General features: G+C 39.9%; 1 protein-coding gene across 7 annotated transcripts in view; it reads right to left on the bottom strand.

The window, feature by feature from the left end:
• FBH1 (F-box DNA helicase 1) overlaps positions 1–23507 on the bottom strand; it is an 80909-nt gene that overhangs the window by 30529 nt on the left and 26873 nt on the right. For 3 of the 7 annotated variants that reach the window (XM_089312365.1, XM_089312364.1, XM_089312367.1), the window contains one exon: positions 15379–15431. The exons of 3 other annotated variants lie outside the window; for them this stretch is intronic. Coding sequence is in view for 1 of the 4 variants with exons in the window: in XM_089312363.1 (XP_089168489.1) it covers positions 15379–15431; positions 19899–19905 (60 nt within the window). In the remaining 3 variants the exon portion in view is untranslated. Of the gene's footprint in view, positions 1–15378; positions 15432–19898; positions 19921–23507 lie in introns of those variants that run through there. One more of the 7 variants, XM_089312363.1, reaches the window with a different exon arrangement.

Here is a 23507-nt window from a genome sequence, read left to right as displayed (position 1 = left end):
AAGCCCTCAGTGAAATACAATATAATAAATGCTGAGTTGATGATAAAATGAATGTTATTTTTAATGAATTGTTTAAAAAATAAAGTTTCACTGACTGTAACACGTAGTGTATTTAATTCAATGAATACACTTCCATTGGTAGACATTGAGCAATGCAACTGCCAAAGAATAATAGTGAAAATGGTTCAACTTAAATGACTAAGTAGACCTTTAAGTCTCTGGAGGAGTCTGGAAAATCTTTGGGTCTAGAGGCTTGCCCACACCACAGAAATTAAGCTTTGCTCTTGCTCTAACAGGGAGTAATAAGATTAAAAATACATAATATCCTCACAACAAGAAGTCATTGTACTTCAGCAGTTATTGAAATTAATGAAATAAAGAAAACTAATATTTTTTAAAAGATTTATTTATTTCTTTGAAAGTCAGAGTTACACAGAGAGAGAAGAGAGAGTGAGAGAGAGAAAGGTCTTCCATCCGATGGTTCACTCCCCAGATGGCCGCAACAGCTGGAGCTATGCCGATCCAAAGCCAGGAGCCAGGAGCTTCCTCCGGGTCTCCTACGTGGGTGCAGGGGCCCAAGGATTTGGGCCATCTTCTCCTGCTTTCCCAGGCCATAGCAGAGAGCTGGACAGGAAGTGGAGCAGCCGGGACTTGAACCAGTGCCCATATGGGATGCTGGTGCTTCAGGCCAGGGCATTAACCCACTGCACCACAGAGCCAGCCCCAAGAAAACTAATATTTAAATATAAAATGATGTTAATGAATTATGTTGCTATTTCTCTTTACTAATTAGATATAAATACTGAACGTTTACTACATATTATTACAGACACGATTTTGTATAACTTCTTGAAGCAAGGGAATAAAGACATTTTCAGATTGCAAAGCTAGAAGCATTATGGTACAGTGGCTTAAGCTGCCACTCGGGATGCTGGCATCATGTATGAGAGTGCATGGCTACTCGATGCTTCTGATCCAGCTTCCAGTTCATGTGCCCGAATAGCAATGTATGATGTGCAGCTGCTTCGAATCCTGCCCCCTGTGTGAGACCCAGATGAAATTTCAGGCACATGGCTTCTGCTTGGACCAGCCCTGGCTGTTGCAGTCATTTGGAGAGTGAACCAACTGATAAAGAGAAGAACCAGATGAGAGAGAGCTTCTAACTCTGTCAAATAAGTAAAAAACAACTCTTTAAAAATGTGAAATAAACTCTCCGTGAAAGATCATCCTTAAATGCTGAATTCATAAAAACAAATGTTGTTTTGTACCTAACTTCGTAAACGTGTCGCGTTCATCTTACTGTAATATCTATACAGATACGCTGTATTTAATTAAATAATAAGGTCTTTTAAGAGTACTGGAATTAGCAATGCAAATGACAGAAAATGCTAGCAAACATGGCATTACTTGGATCAGAAATGCAGCGTCCACTTTAATAGAATGATCCCAAAGGCCTTTTGTTTGCAAGCTTACCCACACAACAGACTTGAAGCCTGTGTCTCACATAATAAAACACAACATTTTTATTCTACAGACAATAACAAAGGAAGACATTCACAGTGGACTTCACTGAAGAGGGAATTTCATTTTATCAGTGGTATTACCTGTAGAAGCATAGATGTTGTACATGAAAACGTCACATGTCCAATAAATGAAGATGAACACACACCCAAGAAGGAACAAAAAGGATGTGATGGAAGATAAAATATCCAGATACAGGTATGTCAACACTGGAATTTCAATTTCTGGCTTAATACTGTTTGGCTTTACCTCATAATGTAGATGATGCCAGTGAAATTATATTTTGACTAGACTTTTGGATACTATAGAGCCTAATTGATGTCTAAAATATTTAAGTTAAGCTAGATTCAAAATTTATAATGCTCTTAGCACCTGTTGTAACATATATCTAATCACTATCCTTTCAATAGAGGCAAAGAAATCTGTAAATAGGGTTTGGTCATCCATTTATATAAACCTATCACATGCTCATTTTATTTTGTTTATACTCGACCACCTAAGGATAATCTTCTTACAAAGCATGCTCTGTCATGTGTCTTTCCCTTGAGGGCAGATTGGCGTTTCTAAAGCAATGTTGAGATTATGCAAATAAACTGCTTAAGGAGTGGATGGCCAATTCAGAATGAAGACAATTCATATGGTAGCATGACATATCTTTGGACTTTGTTCTGAATCTCCCATGCAACTTTCATCCAGTTCCTTAGAAGTGTGTTCCAATTTAACCTTATTTCTTTGGTGTACCTCACTCGTTATGTGGCTTCCCACCTCTCACTTTGGCTGTTAATGCCCTGTCAAGAAATGTGGTTTTTTTTTTTTTTTTTTTTTTTTTTTTACTTATTTGACAGGTAGAGTTAGACAGTGAGAGAGAGAGAGACAGAGAGAAAGGTCTTCCTTCCATTGTTTCACCCCACAAATGGCCTCTATGGCTGGCACTGCGCCAATCTTAAGCCAGGAGCCAGGTGCTTCCTCCTGGTCTCTCACACTGGTGCGGCACCCAGTTACCTGTGCCATCCTCCACTGCCCTCCTGGGCCACAGCGGAGAGCTGGACTGGAAGAGGAGCAGGCAGGACTAGAACTCAGCATCCATATGGGATGCTGGTGCCACAGGCAGTGGATTAGCCAAGTGAGCCACAGCGCCGGCCCCAAGAAATGTTTTTATGCTTTCTCTCTGCACTTGGTTTTTTATGGTGTGGCCCTTTCTTTGTGGCCATCCCCCAGCCTCTAAGTTGAACTAATTCTTTTTTCATGCCTGCCTTTATTGTACTTTGTTCATTTCAGGGTTAGAGGTATTGAATGATACTTTTCTGTTTCTCATTCAGTTCCTATATATCCACCCGCACCTGATCATAGGACGAAATCTGCCTTCTGTGTATATGGATTCTCTGGTATTGCCGTGTGTGTGTGTGTGTGTGTGTGCGCGTGCACACACACCATGTGTATGTGGTTTTAAAGTATAGATGTTAAGTGATGTTGAAATATCCAAGGGATGCTTCTCTCTTCTACCTTAAAAACATTTGAAAGATACAGAAATGGACAGAAACACACGTGCCAGTTCAGACAAGGAGAACTACCATAGGTGGTTCCACCCCTAGACATTGTAACTCTTGGGAGCCAGGTACTTGATCTCAGTTCAGGTCTCCCAGAGAATGGCCAGGCCATAGCTACTGGAGTCATCATTGCCTGCCTGCCTTGATGTGCAGTAGAGGAAGCTGGCATTCCTAGCTGAAGCCTACAGTTGAACATAGGCCTTAACCAGCCACTTGAGCACTTGCCCCACCAACACAACAAGATGACATCCCTAATTTCTCCCCTTAGTGTGTGCCTGTAAGGATATTAGTCACATATGTTTTCACCCTTTTGGCTCACACACTTAATTGTGTGTTAAGTGTTTACAATTCTACTGATTGTCTTTGTTTCTTTCATATGATCAATTTCATGTGGTGGCAAAACAAAGGTAATCAAGAATTTGGGTTTAAAAATAAGTATATCTAAGTAGGTAAGAATTATTCCAATTTTTTCATTCAAAAGTGGATATGGATGCCGTTGTACTACTAATGCGACTAGGCAAAAAGAAATTTGGACTGTCCACATCTTCAGTTTGAGAAGACAGTGCTTGGGCCATCAATCCATTATTATATTGGAATTGTCAAGGCTATCCCTTTCCTCAAACAGCAATCTGGGCTTAATATCTTTAGGTAATATTTAGGGGACCAGCATTTCGCATACTATTTAAGAGATCATTTGGGATGCCAAGCACTCATATCACATTGCCTGGGCTTGTATATTGGCTCCATGCCCAATTCCATTTCCTAGCTAATATATACCCTGATAGGCAATGACTGAAAGCTCATGTATTTGTGCTCACTGAATTGCATCAGAGACTAGGATTGAATTTCTGCCTATTAGTATTTTATAGCCCATGCCTGGTGATTGGAGGTATTATAGAATAAACCAGGGAATGTATGAACGTTGTCCCTCTTTCCCTCTATCTCTCTCTGCCTCTCATGTTTTGATGTCTCTGTACTTCCCAAAAGGCTTCTGATGCTGATTCAACTCTGGGGATGTTACTGGGAGGAACATGGGGCCAGATTCCAAAATTGTAACTTTAAGGAATAGAAATATGGAAGCAAACTCAGTAAAGACGGGAGCTTCTCAAACATCAAGAATAACAGAGGCCCTCACTGAAATTGCATTCCAATATATTAGATGTTGGCTATTGTAATTCTAGCAAGTTTTCCACAGGAGCCGATGCTGATGAGACTCTGTGTAGCAGTGGATTAACCTTTCCCTTTAGAGACATTTAGAGGAATAGCTATTAGATAAGAGTTTTAAAACAGAATAGAGGGGCTAAAATGTTTCACTTTATTTCTGACCATTCCTAACTAGGGAAAAGGACAATGAAATAAAGAAAAAAAATTGTAGCTGTCAATACTAATGCTAATTAAGGAGGGAAGAGGTGGGTAGATGATGCATAAAAAATGACAACACTTTTGGTTTTTGTTTTCTCTTTCCATATTTTATATTGCAAGAAGCAGCAAGGCAATCCGGAAAATGGACAAAGAGGCGGGCATGAAGCTGGAGCACAGAAGGACACGATTACTACACGGCAATGTAACATGCCTGTACTTTTGCTAGGGCATGTTGCTTAGCATTTCTGAGAGAATTCTAAGAATAAAAAGATATACTGATTTCATACCACAATATAAGTGAGCTGTTTTTCATTTATTTTGTTGATAGTAGATTGAAAGCAATTCACTCTCAATTCACTGATTTCCTTCCCAGATGACCTCCAAAATCAGGGGTTGGCCAAGCCAAAGCTGGAAACTTCATCTTGGTTCCCCACACAATGTAGGGGCATAAGCACTTGGACCATCATCTTCTACCTCACTAGGCACATGGACATGATGCTGGGACTCAAGTCGCCATTCCACTATGGGATACCAGCACATCAAGTGGTGGTCTAACCCACTGTGCCACAACGCAGTCCCCAGTATACCTTTAATTTTGAAAACTTGAGGCCGGCACCGCGGCTCAATAGGCTAATCCTCCGCCTGTGGCGACAGCACACTGGGTTCTAGTCCTGGTCAAGGCTCCGGATTCTGTCCCGGTTGCCCCTCTTCCAGGCCAGCTCTCTGCTGTGGCCAGGGAGTGCAGTGGAGGATGGCCCAAGTGCTTGGGCCCTGCACCCCATGGGAGACCAGGATAAGTACCTGGCTGTTGCCATTGGATCAGCGCGGTGTGCTGGCCGCAGTGCGCTGGCTGCGGTGGCCATTGGAGGGTGAACCAACGGCAAAGGAAGACCTTTCTCTCTGTCTCTCTCACTCACTGTCCACTCTGCCTGTCAAAAAAAAAAAACAAACCAAAAAAAAAAAAAAACCAAAAAAACAAAAAAAAACCACCTCGAGTAGGAATACTCCGGAGGAGACCACTTGCAATACCATGTGATAGATTTCCACACATTTCACAATTAAGGAAAGGAAGCGAAAATAACTCAAGTGTTTGAAACAGTGGACCTAACCTCTCAAGAGAAGTTAAAGAGCTATTTATTTTGCTTGAAATGGAACCTAGAACCTTTCAAACCATAAATTAATGTGCTCCTTCACTCTTTCCTCTATTTACCCTTTTGTCAAGTAAATATTATGTATATTTGTGTCCTTATAAATAAAGAAAGGTTGACTCATAATACAGATATCATAGCAAATTAATTTTCACATGATATGACACTATCATTTCCTTAAGATTCTGAAAACAGTTTTGAACATACTTTGGTTTCTTAATTTTGATTGTTTCCATTCTATCGCAAAAGCAGAAAGTGTGATATAGAGACACAGACAGCCAGAGCTCAGCTAGATTGAAACCAGGTCCCAGAACTCAGTCTCCCACACAGTTGGCAAAGATTTGAGTTCTTATCTGCTTTCTTCCCAGGGTGGGCATTGGCAGTAATGGGTCCAAAGAACAGAGGGGATTCGAACCAGACTCTGAGTAGCAGTGGGTTAAGCTTTCCCTTTAGAGATATTTGGAAGAATAGCACTTAGATAAAAGTTTCAAAATGAACAGAGTAGAGGGAATGCACGGTTTGATTTTATTTCTGACCATGTTCCTAACTAGAGGGAAAAGGACAATGAAAAAAGTTGTAACTGTCAATACTAATGCTAATAAAGAAGGGAAGAGGACGAGTAGATAATGCATAAAAACCCCCCTTAAGGAGAAGAAAGCGAAGCACAGATCCAGAGATAATTTTTTTTAAAGGAGGGGACAACTGTGAGAGCTGGAAGAAGGGAAGAAAGAAGAGTAAATGAGCTAAAATTGGAGTTACTAATGAGAAAATTGGAGAGAATTCCTTGCAAGTGCCTTTACTATGTTCACAAACAGAAGGGGGTGGGCAGCATTGTGGCGTGCCAGCTCAACTTGCTATCTATGGTGCCATTGAGGAGAAGAGCTCAGCTGAGCAGAATTACTTCCCTTCTGAATAAGAGAGAGAGAGAGAGAGAGAGAGAGAGAGAGAGATTTACCAGGACAAACCTGGGTGTGTCTCCTTTGGTACACCCTTAACCCTGAAGAACTGAATAGAGCTCTCTGGCCACACCCAACACAAGCCTCTAGAGATTCACCAGAAGTAGACAGTCCACTTAATCTAGAGACATAGTATAACTAGAAAAGCCACCACAGTGAAAAAAAAGAAGGAGAAGAAGAAACCAAAGTATATCTCCACAATGCCAAACAGCAAATGCAGAAGCCAAGGAAACAAGAAAAGGAAGACATCATGATGCTCCCAAATGAACATGACACTCCAATACAAGATTATGAAGATGATGAGATAAAAGAAATGCAAGATACGGATTTCAAAAAATGTATGATAAGAACATTTGGAAGTTCTCAAACACAAATTCTTGAACTACAGAAATCCTTACTGGACAGGGTAGAAAATCTCTCTCATGAAAATGAAATCTTAAGGAGGAATAAAAATGAAATGAGGAATTTAGTAGAACATGAAATTGAGATATTGAAGAGAAATCAAAATGAAATGAAGAATTCAATAGAAAAAATGACAAACACATTTGAGAGCCTTAAAAACAGAGTCAGTGAGATAGAAGAGAGAATATCGGACATAGAAGACAGAGCACAGGAAAGTATACGGTCAAACCAAACACAAGAGGATATTAGAAATCTAAAAAACACTGTTGGGAATCTACAGGATACTATTAAGAAACCCAACATTCTGGTTCTAGGAGTTCCTGAAGTCATGGAGAGAGAGAAAGGGTAAGAAGGCCCTTTTAGTGAGATACTAGCAGAAAACTTCCAAGGTTTAGCGAAGGAAACAGACATCCAAGTACAGGAAGCACATAGAATGCCCAATAAAGAAGACCAAAAGAGATCCCCACCATGACACATTGTAATCAAACTCACCACAGTGAAACATAAAGAAAAGATTCTAAAATGTGCAAGAGAGAAATGTCAGATTACTCTCAGAGGATCTCCAATCAGACTCACAGCTGACTTCTCATCAGAAACCCTACAAGCTAGGAGGGAACGGCGAGATATAGCCCAGGTACTAAGAGAAAAAAACTGCCAGCCCAGAATATTATATCCTGCAAAGCTCTCATTTGTGAATGAAGGTGAAATAAAGACCTTTCATAGCAAACAGAAATTGAAAGCATTTGTCGTCACTCGCCCAGCCCTGCAAAAGATGCTTAAAGATGTGTTACACACAGAAACACAGAAACACGGCCATCAATATGAAAGAAGGTAAAGGAAGAAAATCTCTCAGTAAAAGATCACAGGAAGTTCAAAGCATATATTGGAAATATCTTTGGAAAAATGGCAAGGCAAAGTCACTACTTATCAATAGTTACATTGAATGTAAATGACCTCAACTCTCAAGTTAAAAGGCACAGACTGGCTGAATGGATTGAAAAACAAAACCCATCTATTTGCTGCTTACAAGAAACACATCTTTCCAACAAAGGTGCATGCAGTGAAAGTAAAGGGTTGGAAAAAGATATTCCACATACAGAAACCAAAAAAGAGCTGGTGTAGCCATCTTAATATCAGAAAAAATAGACTTTAACACAAAATTGCTAAAAGAGACAAAGAAGGGCACTATATAATGATTAAGCAATCAATTCAACAGGAAGATGTAACTATTATAAATGTATATGCACCTAATTACATGGCACTGGGCTATTTAAAAGATATGTTAAGGAACTTAAAGGGAGACTTAGACTCCAACACAATCATATTGGGGACTTCAATACTCCACTTTCAGCAACAGACATACCAACCAGACAGAAGATCAACAAGTAAACAGCAGATTTAATCGACACTATAGTCCAAATGGATCTAACAGATATCTACAGAACTTTTCACCTACACTTGAAGAATACACATTCTTCTCAGCAGTACATGGAACCTACTCTAGGATTGACCACAAACTAGGCCATAAAGCAAGTCTCAGCAAACTCAAAAGAACTGAAATCCTACCATGCATCTTCTCAGACCAGAGTGGAATGAAGCTGGAAACTAGCAACTCAGGAATCCCTAGAGCATATGCAAACACATGGAGACTGAACAACATGCTCCTGAATGAACAGTGGGTCACAGAAGAAATCAAAAATAAAAAAACTTTCTGGAAGTAAATGAGGATAACAGCACAACATACCAAAACTTAAGGGATGCAGCAAAAGCAGTGTTATGAGGAAAGTTTATATCAATAGGTGCCGACATCAAGAAATTGGAAAGGCACCAAATAGATGAGCTTTCAATTCACCTCAAGGATCTAGAAAATCTGCAGCAAACCAGACCCAAAAATGGTAGGAGAAGAGAAATAATTAAAGTCAGACATGAAATCAACAGAATTGAATTAAAAAAATTACAAAAGATCAGCCAAACGAACAGCTGTTTTTTTGAAAAAAAATAAACAAAATGGACACTCTATTGGCCCAACTAACTAAAAAAAGAAAAGACCCAAATCAATAAAATCAGAGATGAAAAAGGGAATGTAACAACAGACACCACAGAAATAAAAAGAGTCATCAGAAATTACTACAAAGATTTGTATGCCAAAAACAGGAAAATCTACCACTAATGGATAGACTCCTGGACACATACAACCTACCTAAATTGAACCATGAAGACACAGAAAACTTAAACAGACGCTTAACTGAGTCAGAACTGAATCAGTAATAAAGGCCCTCCCAACAAAGAAAAGCCCAGGACCAGATGGATTCACTGCTGAATTCTACCAGATATTTAAAGAACTAACTCCAATTCTTATCAAACTATTCAGAAAAATCAAAACAGAGGGAATCCTCCCAAACTCTTTCTATGAAGCCAGCAGCACCTTAATTCCTAAACCTGAAAAAGATGCAGCATTGAAAGAGAATTACAGACCAATATCCCTGATGAACATAGACACAAAAATTCTCAATAAAATTCTGGCCAATAGAATGCAACAACACATCAGAAATATCATCCACCCAGACCAAGTGGGATTTATCCCTGGTATGCAGGGATGGTTCAACATTCGCAAATCAATCAATGTGATACACCACATTAACAGACTGCAGAAGAAAAACCATATGATTATCTCAATGGATGCAGAGAAAACATTTGATAAAATACAACACCCTTTCGTGATGAAAACTAAGCAAATTGGGTATAGAAGAAACATTCCTCAATACAATCAAAGCAATTTATGAAAAACCCACGGCCAGCATCCTATTGAGTGGGGAAAAGTTGGAAGCATTCCCACTAGATCTGGTAGCAGTCAGGGATGCCCGCTGTCATCACTGCTATTCAATATAGTTCTGGAAGTTTTAGCCAGAGCCTTTAGGCAAGAAAAAGAAATTAAAGGGATACAAATTGGGAAGGAAGAACTCAAACTATCCCTCTTATTGCAGATGATATGATTCTTTATTTAGGGAACCCAAAGAACTCTGCTAAGACACTATTGGAACTCACAGAAGAGTTTGGCAAAGTAGCAGGATGTAAAATCAATGCACAAAAATCAACAGCCTTTGTATACACAAGCAATGCCATGGCTGAGAAAGAAGTGCTATAATCAATCCCATTCACAATAGCTGCAAAAACAATCAAATACCTTGAAATAATCTTAAACAAGGATGTTAAAGATCTCTACAATGAGAATTACAAAATCTTAAAGAGAGAAATAGAAGAGTATACCAAAAAAATGGAAAAATCTTCCATGCTCATGGATTGGAAGATTCAATATCATCAAAATGTCCATTCTCCCAAAATCAATTTATAGATTCAATGCAATACCAATCAAGATACCGAAGACCTTCTTCTCAGATCTGGAAAAAACGATGCTGAAATTCATATGGAGACACAGGAGACCTCGAATAGCTAAAGCAATCTTGTACAACAAAAACAAAGCTGGAGGCATCACAACACCAGATTTCAGGACATACTACAGGACAGTTGTTATCAAAACAGCATGGTACTGGTACAGAAACAGTTGGATAGATCAACGGAACAGAATAGAAACATCAGAAATCAATCCAAACATCTACAGCCAACTTGTATTTGATCAAGGATCTAAAATAATTTCCTGGAGCAAAGACAGTCTATTCAATAAACTGTGCTGGGAAAACTGGATTTCCATGTGCAGAAGCATGAAGCAAGACCCCTACCTTACACCTTACACAAAAATTCACTCAACATGGATTAAAGACCTAAATCTACAACCCAATACTATCAAACTATTAGGGAACATTGGAGAAACCCTGAAAGATATTGGCACCGGCAAAGACTTCTTGGAAAAGACCCGGGAGGCATAGGCAGTGGAATCCAAAATTAACTATTGGGATTGTATGAAATTGAGAAGCTTCTGTACTGAAAAAGGAACAGTCAGGAAAGAGCAGAGGTAACCAACAGAATGGGAAAAAATATTTGCAAACTATGCAACTGATAAAGGATTAATAACCAGAATTTACAAAGAGATCAAGAAACTCCACAACAATAAACAAACAACCCACTTAAGAGATGGGCCAAGGACCTCAATAGACATTTTTCCAAAGAGGAAATCCAAATGGCAAACAGACTCATGAAAAAATGATCAGGATCACTAGCCATCAGGGAAATGCAAATCAAAACCACAATGAGGTTTCACCTCACCCCGGTTAGAATGGCTCGCATACAGAAATCTACCAACAACAGATGTAGGCGAGGATGTAGGGAAAAAGGCACACTAATCCACTGTTGGTGGGAATGCTAGCTGGTTAAGCCACTAAGGAAGTCAGTTTGGAGATTCTTCAGAAACCTGAATATAACCCTGCTATCAACCCAGCCATCCCACTCCTTGGAATTTACCCAAAGGAAATTAAATTGACAAACAAAAAGCTGTCTGCACATTAATGTTTACTGCAGTTCAATTCACAATAGCTAAGACCTGGAATCAACCTAAATGCCCATCCACAGTAGACTGGATAAAGAAATCATGGGACATGTACTCTATATAATACTATACTGCAGTAAAAAGCAATGAAATCCAGTCACTTGAAACAAAATGGAGGAATCTGGAAAACATCATGCTGAGTGAAATAAGCCAGTCCCAAAGGGACAAATATTGTATGTTCTCCCTGGTGGGTGACAACTAACAGAGCACCTGTTGAAGTGAAATGGACACTTCGAGAAACAGTGACTTGATCAGCCCTTGCCCTGACTTGATGAACAACTTAATACTTTATTCCTTTTAGTATTTTTTGTTCTACTTAATACTATTGGTTGAACTCTGTAATTAATACACAATTATTCTTAGGTGTTTAAATTTAACTGAAAAGGGATCTCTGTTAAATGTAAGAGTGGGAATAACAGAGGGAGGAGATGTACAATTTGGGACATGTTCAAGCTGAGTTACCCCAAATGGTGGAGTTAGAAATGTGCCAGGGAATTCCAGTACAATCCCATCAAGGTGGCATGTACCAATGCCATCTCACTAGTCCAAGTGATCAATTTCAGTTCACAATTGATCATACTGATAGGTCTAAGAATCAAAGGGATCACAGAAACAAGACTAGTGTCTGCTAATACTAACTGATAGAATTAAAAATGGAGAGAGCGATCCAACATGGGAAGCGAGATATACAGCAGACTCATAGAATGGCGGATGTCCTAAACAGCACTCTGGCCTCAGAATCAGCCCTTAAGGCATTTGGATATGGTTGAGGAGCCCATGAGAGTATTTTAGGCATGGAAAGCCAAGACAGTGTGGCAAAAAAAAAAAAAAAAAAAAGAGCTAAATGAAAGATCTCTGCAAGTGAGATCCCAGTGGAAAGAACAGGTCATCAAAGAAGGAGGTACCTTTCTCTGAAGGGAGGAGAGAACTTCCACTTTGACTATGACCTAAATAAGATCAGAGTCAGCGAACTCAAAAGGCCTCCATAGCCTTGGCATCTCACGACAAGAGCCTTAGGTGATCACCGATGCCATAAACAAGAGTGTCAATTTGTAAGTCAACAACAGGAGTCATTGTGCACTTACTCCTCATGTAGGATCTCTGTCCTTAATGTGCTATAAATTGTGATTTAATGCTGTAAGTAGTACTGAAACAGTATTTTTCACTCTGTGTTTCTGTGTGGGTGCAAACTGTTGAAATCTTTACTTAATATATGCTAAATTGATCTTCTGTATATAAAGATAATTGAAAATGAATCTTGATGTGAATGGAAAGGGAGAGGGAGTGGGAGAGGGGAGGGTTGTGTGTGGGAGGGAAGTTAGGGGTGGGAAAAGGCCACTGTAATCCAAAAGTTGCACTTTGGAAATTTATATTCATTAAATAAAAGTTAAAAAAAATAAATTGAATGGCTGTGAAAGAAAATTGGAACATAGAATAGGGCACTAGTCTTGTGGTCATCAAATTTATGTTCTACTCCTGATTTTCATACATTTGAGCTTTGTAATGTTGGATAAGAAATTTAGTGCAACTCTGACAGTAAGTCCCTTAAGTTGAAATAATAAGACTGTCTTACAGATTTCAGAAAGAAATGCAGTGAGATTAAGATGTAACACCTCCCATGTGAAAGTGCTTGGTAACTCCTAAGATGCCAAAGAAACATAACCCTATTTAGGTTCCTACACTATATCTTGAATCTGCATAAGCAGCCAGGTTTTCTTGGTACTGTCTTTATGATCAAACTGATAGAGTGGATGAGTGGAGGAGACGGGTAGAGAGACCAGTTTGAAGAATAAAATGGGTGGGAATCTGTTACACCAGCCTAGGGTCCTGGAGACAGGATGGATTGAAAGTCATATTCAGGGGTCATTCAAAGGGGGAAATTAAGTAAGTGAAGGTGCAGATGCATGCAGATGTGTGATGCTATCTATCACTGAGAAAGGAAATGGCAAAAGTAAGGTGAGAGGACTGGGGTGGGTTGAACAGGACTTGTAATTACTTAGATGTGTGGTGTGAGGGTGAGAAAGTCACTGAAGTAACTCCAGGACTCCAACATGGGAATGTGAATTATTTTGGTGCCTTTGCTAGTAGGATGTTCAGGAGGAGCAGAACTGGAGAGTCCAAGTTCCAGAAGGTAGATGGAAACATGGGCCCATGCACAGGCATTTGGAGGGATGTATTGTTTCAGGACAAGAAGAAACTGAACTAGAGGTAAACAGACTGGGAAAATTTGAGGGACTGATAGATCAGTGATAGCACTGATAGATTAGGGAGCTTCCTGGGCTAGGACTCACTCTGGACTTTATTAAGGGATAAGAGAATAGCATAATCTGAAGAAATAATTTAACTTGTTTTTAAAAAACATCAAACACAGTAGATAAAGTACTATAAAATAGAATTACTTCAAATTATATGAAGCCCACATTTCATTGCAACTTAGATGCATTTGGAGTATCTAATGTATCTGATATAATATGCAGAAATACCCCTCACCACCAAATATGCTCATTTGAAATCTCTGGATAGCGGCACCTATCAGAGAGTGTGCTTAATGAGTTGACTTCTCTAAAAATGTCTGGATTCCTTCACAATTCATTCATACACAGTGACCCTGTAAACAGGAAAATCAACTAGAAAATACAATGCAGTTTTAGATATCATTCAAATTAGAAAGAGAATACAACATCATTTAGTTCATCTAAGAATGTATGAAATCATTGCAAAGAAAATTAAACTTGTAACACATAAAATATCTTAGTAAATGAGATATACATTATATGCTGGTGAGACTAACGTGTAGCAGCAGGAAGCAAACTGAATGCAGTAGAGCAATTGGGAAATAACTTTTAAAACAGTACTGGTTAAAAGTGGAAAATATTTGGGTTTATAATGTACTTCTGCTAATATTACAAGTAGACCACCTATATATGTAGTGCAGTACAATTTTACGTGGTATAGAAGTAAAATCATATTTGGATAAAGAGACAGATCAGGTAACTGTAGGATAAAAATAAAACAAGATTTTACTTTCATTCAAGAAGGAGTGCCTGTTACTAGACTTCCTCTGTCACTGAAAACAACCAGAAAAATACAAAATAGCTATTTTCCCCCCACTGTGTCACAGTCAGCACTGAACTGGATTCCTGACAGAAGAAAAATAAATTGAGCCTCAATTTCTCCAAATTTGTCCCTAGAAGCCCTAGAAACACTTTCTGAAATGTAAGTGGAGGGGGAAGCCAAGGCGATCATGAAAATATTTCTGTATTGAGGAGACACAGATTAAGAAAAGAGAATGATGCAGCTGAGAATTTTAGATATACTAGAAAAAAGATATATAGATATGGAAAAAGAGAGACGAGCAGGAGCAAGGAAAGGATGGAGGGAAGGAGACAGAGAGATGGAGAAGGAGAAAGAAGAATTGTGTACAGAGTCCATTTGAATCTTTGTCTGCTTACTCTATGGGTGTACGGGGTGAAGCTCAATCGGGCTGAGTAAAAGTGACTGGAATGTTGAGTAGAACAGTCCAAGTACTCACACAGTTTTGGGACAAAATTGTATCTATGAAATACATGAAAACTGACCTTTACACTAATAAAAATTACAAAATAAGTGAATTATGACCAGATATACTAGAGAATACTTGTTTCTCTTTGTGAAAACTCAAAACTTGTATCATAAGGCACACAAATATACCCTGAGAAATGTGAAGGATACATCAGAGAGAGTAATTTCATGGCATTGAGATTTTTTTCTTTACCCAGAATTCTACAAATTTATCAGTTGCCATTTTTAATAAACAGCACCATTCATTGCCCATTAGGGCAATTAAAATATGACTTTCTGAGTCCTTAGTTCATGCACATTTTATTAAAACACTACAGAGCTCTGGTGCAGTCATACCCTCTTAGAGGAGGAGAGAAGCAGTTCTGTTTAAAACAACTTACCGGGTTCTGATGGCACCAAAGGACACATGAAGGTGAGCTCAAAGAAGAATAACCTGAATGCAGACAAGTCACAGAATATAATTACAAACTATCCCTGAAATAGAATGATTTAAAAACTCACAAGTAGGAGGGAGGTTTGGTACTTGCTTTTCAAAATGTTCATAAAGTTCCAATGATAAATTTCCTGTTCTCTTTATCTATGGACATACTGAGAAAACCTGTAGCTAACTGAAAGTTAAACTGTCTTCACAAAGTGTTAATAAACCCATCTTGCCATCTTTAGTCTCTCAGAGAAGGCAAATGGAATCACAAACAATGTTACACTAGAAAATATTTTCTACCTTCTTTTTTACAATGGAAAATAGCATCCATTGTGATAACACCAGGAGTACAATCTGTGCCTCAAATTCAGCTCTTCCTTTGCAATTCTGTCTTCCTTAAATGTGACTGTCTCCTTCTCTGTCTGAAAATTGTCATGGCCAAACGTGGAGATTGTGTTGACGATCCTGAGGTCAGCCTTCTCCAGAGCATACCATTTGTTCTGTACCAGCAAGGAGCTGAGGTGGTTTAGCAGGTGCTTCTTGGTTTGTACCACACAGGTTTTCAGTTTGACACTCTTTCATCAACTCACTGTAGTGGACAAATAACCCAGAGGGTAGATGCTTCTTTGGCTTTTGAGCTTGTTCAACTTCATGAAATCAGTCGTCTCATCTTGACCAAATACTTGGTTCACAAACTTGTTGTTCCAGCTGTTCCTGGATCCAGTCAAGTTTCTTGGCCACAGCGTTCCCACACAACTGGACCTCCATCATGAATACAAGGTAAATAAGAAGGAGGGCGTGTCCATGGTGACCAAAGTAGATCCAGAACCCCTGGTGGTTTTAGGCATCATTGGCTACATGGAAAGCCTTCAAAGACAGGTGTTCAAACTATCTTTGCTTAGTGTATCAGCAATGAGTGAAAACGAGTCTTAGGTAATAATTGTCATAAAACACAGAAGGACATCATCAAACACTGCATGAAATGGCAGGATTACACTGGCAAAAAAGCAGCTGGAGGACTTCAAGAGCATGAGACAGTAATGCCCAGTCAGCAGTATCACTACCCCCATCCAGAAGTCCCTGCTTCCTCTACCCCACCAGAAACTGCCTTCTTCACCAACAATATTTTTAAAGCATGACACGAAATTTCCCTTCTAAAGTGGCCACAGCTGTGTGATGACAAAAGGCTCTGCATTTTTATGTGGCACATCTTTTGGTGCATGTGAAAGCTAGTTTTATTTTTCCTCACTTTCTTAGATGATGGCAACAGCATGATAGTTTTGCTTTCATTAGCTATTTTGTACTTAATCTCAGCATGTGGGTTCAATTATTGGAGAACCCAGTCTGGTGGGGAGCAAGGGTTGGTCTCTTTACAGTTTCCTCATCTGGTAGATCCTCTGGTCTCTCTTCATAGCAGAAAAAACATGGCTTCTCTGGCTAAATGTAAGCAGATTTTACTGTTTCACATTTTCCCTGAGTTAGTAATAAGGACAATGTTTTGTTGTCATGGTTACTGCTGATCTGAAGCCCATGAAATTTGTGAAATATATTAAGGACATTGTCATGTTAGATCCTTAAGCATGTTCATAATTTGAAACAATATTTACCAAATATAATCTGATTGTTAATACTAAAGATGCTCCCATATTAATAAATTTCTGCTACAAGACTGGTTTCTATACATACTGAGTTAATGACTATATTATTTAATGTATATTTTTAAATATCAAAGTCATTTCAATGACAAATAGTGACAGAGACCTTGCTGTTGATCTTCATTGTTTGGGTAGACTTAGATGTTCTACTCCTCTACCTTCACAGGCTCTCTAAATCACTGGTTCAAATCAGCATTCATCTCAAATGTCAGGAGCCCCCAACTGTTGTCACTGATCATTGGCCAGGAAATAATCCAATTTTCTTACTTTCACAGGAGCTTATTTCCCGGAAAGGTTGAATTGCTCTCTTCCAATTTCTTAAATTTCTCATGTGGCATCTTGTAAAATCTTGAAATTTCATTTTGATCTCCAGCCAATTGTTCATGAAATAACTTACAGACTGTTCCAGAATCAACTGGCTTTAGACCACCACCAAGTCATTTTTTTCAGCTTGATATCAGCTAACTTCAGCACTTCTTACCAATGTTGTTTAATTTTTTATTTCACTTTCAAAATTGTGTTCTCATTTGCTTCTGTTTTTCTTTTTCTTCTAATTTTGAGTATTTCTCACCTTCCAATCAGCAATTTATACTCCCTAACACTTAGAGCAGGAAACAGAATTCACCAAAAAAGTTTTTGTATATTTACCATTAGTGACACCTTGGAGTTACTGTTGCTTTTCCCACTTCCGTAAGGCAAGTATATGGGTCATGGAAATGCTGCATAAGTATACAATTTCATGGCAGGAAGCAGTCTTGGGGTACAACAAGGAAGATATGGCTTCCCTCTACAAGATGCTGTGTTGAAGTCTCAGAAAGACTATTTTGGAGCATCAGCAGATTCCATGAGTGCAATTTAGTTAACACAATCATAACAATGATTGAAGCATTCAAAATTGCTGCTAAGTTCTTGTCACAGTTAAATCCCTGCATCACTAGCTGTTAAAAGTTAGATACCAATACGAGGTCATTGGCATGACTCAGGGTGCTTTTGAATTATCTTGCCCAAGGGTGCCATCAGATCCTTGTTCAGTAAACCCCACCAGTCATGGTGATCTGTATCTGACCACAGAAACACATGCAATAGATCTTCATGGGACACTTTTTTAGGCACTCTAAGAGTTCTGATATGATCCAGTGTATCTGTAGCTGGTGAGAAGCTCTAATTAATACAAAAAAAGAGAGATGTTCACCCACCAACGCTGTGATAAAAAGCTCAAAAGATCATATGATTTTTCCAAATATTTGCATTTTCTTCAAAATTTATCCTGGAAGCCATAAACTTGTATCACCTGTCTGTTCTCTTGATTCCCTGGGAAAATGGTGATCCATTCCCAGTAATTAACCTGAGGCAATGTAGCTGTCTCACTGGCAGTCTTTCCTTAGTCAACACAATTTATCATAAACAAGCAATTTGTATCTGGTGATGTGCCCCTAGTGCTAAACATTTCTATGAGATGATGAAATCACCCATGTATATCTCAGAGCCAGTGACTGGACATCACCAATCCTGCATGCTGTTTTTTCTTGTTATGGTTTCTGAAGGTTTCTCTTGCAGACACTCTTGATGCAGGACTCAGACAGCTGGTTATACCTATTCAGTTGATTTATCTGCTGCTCTGCCTTCTTGGTGAACATATTCTTGTACATAAAGCAACCTCCCTAAATCAGCTACCTCTAAGTCAGTCCCATGCCACCACTGTTGAAATATATGCTAGAGGCACACTTGGGCATGGTCTCCGACCACTTTTGGTCAGTCATCATCAGTGTGGGTTGCCAGCTCTCCCCGAGATTCTTGGGCACCAGTTGCTGCAGCTCAGAAGATGAGTTCTGTAATGTGGAGATTCATGTTGAAGCCAAGATGTACAATCTCCCCTATTGATAACTTAACAGAACTAATATTAACTTTGGAGTTAAAGGCTCCTCTAGACTTACATAGCAAAGTCTCTGTTTATAGTACCAATAAGAGGCCCAACTCCCCTCCAGAAAAAAAATCTGAATACATTTTAAAGCAAAACAAAAGGAGTCATTCAACACGCAAAAATTCACAATGGAAGACATTATTTAAAACTATTAAAAATTTAGACAAGTGAAGAAGTTGGAAAGTGGTACTATGACTAGGAGAAAAAAATAAAACAAACAGAAATAGAAGTCATTAGAATTATGAAGTTAAATTCAAAACCTTTAAGACAGTTATTATCCACATCTGAAAGGAAAATAAGGACACCATGTGAGAGGCCCTAGATATAAAACAGAACAAAATGAGAGCCCTAAAGGTAAAATTACATATGAAATGTTTCATGGAATTGGGCTGGAAAATGAAGTACAAAGGATTAGGAAGTGAATTTGAATATATTTCAATAGAAATTACACAGGTTGAAACCAGGAAAACAAGTCAAGAAAAATGCACAAAAGCCTCAGTATACACACAAGTCTTGACACACAAGTTACTGAGGTGAGAAACAGAGGAGTGGATGAATACAAATGTTTTTAAATAAATGCTTTAATTATTTTAACATGTGGTGAAAATTACGAAACATAGAGTCAAAGAGGTCCTTATAAACCAAGGAGGATGTACACAAATAAACCCATACGAAACCTAAGTTGCTGAAAGGCAGTAACAGAAACATCTTCAGAGAAAAGAGATTGTATACAGAATAGCATATATTTTCCAACACAGTTTGGCTATTTTTCCATTACTTTATAAAGTATGATCAGCTTGAGAAGTCTCAAAAAATATTTGCTGGAATCCCAAAATATTGGTAGTTCAAATGATGCTATCAAAAAGGAGGATGAGCACACATCTTATCCTTGTACTGTCTTACCTCTCATATTAGGGTCAAACTAGTTGACAGATTCAACCTTCAGAGTGCTGAGAATACAATGGAGGTCCTGCTGTCTTCCTACAGACAGAAACCCTTTGGCATGGTTTTGGATCAAGACAAATGGAGTTTAAGTACAATCAGGTCAAATCAACAACTATAAAAAAATCACAACCCAATATAACAAAAATGACAACAAAAAGAAACCGAGTCCCAACCTATCTATACCAGGGTCCTTGTGCCCTCTGTGTGGTTCTCAGGGCTCATCGTTTTTTTGTACTCACTTTAAACTATGGCAGATACACAGTTTTATGCTCCAAAAACAGAGTAGATGTTTTCCCCACCCTGATCGCCTCCTTTTTCCTCACTGGTTCTGAAGCCTGCCCTGCGGTTACAGACTATGTTCCAACATAAAGCCAGCTACAAAGCTAAAGGTTGATGCAACTTTTTTATCAGGAAGGAGAAGATCCAATAGCCTGTCTGAAGAAAAGGTAATTGTTAAAGTTACTCTGGCATGTGAACAGGGTGAAAACTGGACTAAGGAAAATACAGACAGTAGTCACTTGACTAGGATCTGCTCCAGGAAAAGGATGATGTAATGAATCAAGTGACATTTTAGGCTATGAACTGACTTGTCATTACACACATTGCCTATACCCACCAGGTCAGGCTGCTGGGAAAACCGTCCTTTCAAATGTGAGCTTTATCAGAACTGCCACATTAAGAAGGGAAACTACCCTCTAGTATTAGATTTGTGAGCAATGAGGTATGGAAGGGTGACTGGTTTACAGTTGGGTAGGGGTAGGTTGGAGTATAGGGGACCATTAGTAGGGTTGTTGGAAGGAGTTGGGGAGAAGATAAGAGGAAGATGAGGAAAAGAGGATAACACACAAAGCAAGGCAAGGTGATGGTCTGGTATGAACAGAGGAAGAACTGGGTATGGATTTAATTAAGGTCAAGTAGTAGGAAAGAGTTTAATCAGTTGAGGAATGGGAGAAAGTTGGGGCAGAAAAATATGAAATATGCTGATTGCATTGTGGGGTCGCCTCATGGTTTACAAAGAAAAGAGAATGGGGTGGAAGGTGGGTTATATATTAAAATGATAGAGCCAAAGGAATGAAGGTGAAGTTAGGGTGGAGGACAAGGGACAGGGGTCAGAAAATGGTCCATATTAATGTTAAGGCCTGTGTACAAGCTCAGAGAATGCAGCTGTGTTGTAGGAGGGGCTGCAGGGTCTTAAAGAATCTAATACAGTGGCTCAGAAGGAAGGTGAGGCCAAGATGAGTGCAAGCAGTGGGAGGCAATGATATAGGCCCCCAAGGAGGCTTGGATAGAGAACCTAAGTGAGGATAAGTTCATTGTGGAAGATAGACTGGGTGATGCTCAGGTGCAGAGCTAGAATAAGGGTAAGGTTGTAATGGAGAAAAAGGAGAAGGATGAGATCAGGCTGGAGGAGAGAGGGAAGGTGAGGTTCATGTTTTAGACCAGGGGTAGAGGAAGGCTGGAGTGAAGGACCAGTTGAGGGGATGAGGCTAGGATGCAGGTCTACAGATTGATGAGATCACTGTAGAGGATCAGAGGGTAAGATTGGGGTGTACAACAAGAAGCAAGAGGCTGATATGGTGGACCAAAAGGAGGGTAAGGCTAAGGTGGAGGGTCATAGGACTTTGATGCTAGTGTGTAGGACAATAAAGAGACTGAGGTCAGTGCTGAGAAATCAAAAGAGGGTAAAGTAACATGGAGGACAAGGAAGGTGAATCTGTGGTGGTGGAGTGTCAGAAGGAATATGAGGATTGTTTGGAGGTCAAAGAGCATAAGGCCAAGGAATAGAGTTTCAAATGTAGGGTAAGGCCAGGATACATGATAATGAGAGTGACCAGAATACAAAATGAGAAGAGGTTTAAGACTGGTGTGGAAATAAGAAGGAGGCTGATGCTGGGTTGAAAGAACAGAAAGAGGGTAAGGCTGGAATGCAGGACAGAGATTGAAGCTAGAATGGGCGATCAGAAGTAGGGTGAGTTTACTGTGGCACATTAAAACTGGGAGTGAAGGATGTAGTACTAGAATGAGGTCTTGAGGCTAGTATGGATGAACTGGGGTAGTGTGAGGCTTGGCTAGAGGACCAGGAACAGGCTGAGTTGGGGTCAAGGGCCAGAAAGAGGTTGAAGCTGAGGTGCAGGACTGGGTGGGGGGTGAAATTGAGCTGAAAGACCAGAACGAAGGTCAGGCTGTGGCCATAGAACCATGAGGAGGTTGAGGTTCAAGAGAAGGGTCAGGAGTGTGAGGTTGGGGAGGAGGACTTGAGTGAAGCTGGGATGGAGGATAAGGAGAGTTAGAGCAAGGTGGAAGATGACCAGGAGGGTGAGATTCAGTGGAGAGCCAGTAGGAGGGTGAGGCCATTGTGGGAGATCAGAAAGTTATTGAGATCAGGGTGGGGGACCAAAAGGAGGATAAGACCTGTATAAGGTAGGAGAAGGAGGACCATTCTGTTAAAGAGGGCTAGAAGGGGTGGTGGTGCTTGGGTGGAGGACTAGGGGGAGGGTGAGGCTTATTCGGGAGAAGAGAAAGGAGATGATGCCGGTGAGCATGGCCACAGGGAAAGTTAAGCCGGGTTGGTGGATGAGAAGGAGGGTGAGGCTGGTTTGAAAAAACTGAAGGTGAACAAGTCTGTTGTTTAGGATCACAATGAGGCTGAGGCCTGTGTGCAAAAATGGTAGGGCTAAGCTTAGGTAGTGAACCAGGAGGAGGGCGAGGCTGAGGTGGAGGTTGTGGAGGAGGGCAAGGCTGCAATGGAGGACCAAGATGGTGAGGCTGGGGTGGAGGTCCAGGATGATGGTGAAGGTGGAATGGATGCCTTGGAGGGGGTGACTGAAGTGGAGAATGAGGAGGAAGGAGAGGTTGAGGTTGATGAGCAGAAGGAATTTGGCGGTGATGTAAAGAACTGGAAGGAGGATGATGATGGTGTGAATGACCAGGATGCTGTAGAGGACCAGGAGGAGGGTGACGCCAGTGTGGGAGAGAAGAGTGATGGTGAGGTGTGGCTGGAAGACCAGTAGGAGTCTGAAGCTCAGGGGGAGGACAAGGATGCTGGTAAGATTTGGGTGGCGGGCTAGAATGGGGGTGAGGCTGGGGTAAAGAATAAGGGGGAAGATGGCGATAAAATGCAAAAATTATATGTGGCTTATCTGTCATTTTTTTCAGAAGAGGCTTCTTGGTGCTCCTCAAGTAAAAATGAGTAACAGGCATATGTCCAGGTCCACTACAGTTTTTATATCACATACCAGCCCAAGGCAACACTCATTATGACACCTACATGCCCCTCCCCACTGGGTAATGAATAGGCACCACCAATCAGGGAAATGGCCCCTTGGTATAGGTTCAAGAGTAGTCAGGGGAAATAGAATAGAGAAGAAAAAGGCCTTTTATAATAATATTTCCTGTTCTTGGGGTAAACATGTAGCTTTGTTTCTAAGTAAGCAAGAGTGATCAAAGGCCAGGGGTACAGTTAGAATGCTGGGGCCTAGAAAAGATAGTCTGATGCAGGAATCAGGAAATGTGGGAAGAAGTCAATGCCTTATTCTCCTTTATAATTATAGACTTTTTCCATCATTT

Source organism: Oryctolagus cuniculus, chromosome 13 (assembly GCF_051225735.1).
Source record: "Oryctolagus cuniculus isolate XC-2025 breed Fujian yellow rabbit chromosome 13, ASM5122573v1, whole genome shotgun sequence".
In the NCBI taxonomy this organism is placed as follows: Eukaryota; Metazoa; Chordata; class Mammalia; order Lagomorpha; family Leporidae; genus Oryctolagus; species Oryctolagus cuniculus.
The sequence above is the reverse complement of the archived record's forward strand: the minus strand, read 5'-3'. Positions and strand labels throughout refer to the sequence as shown.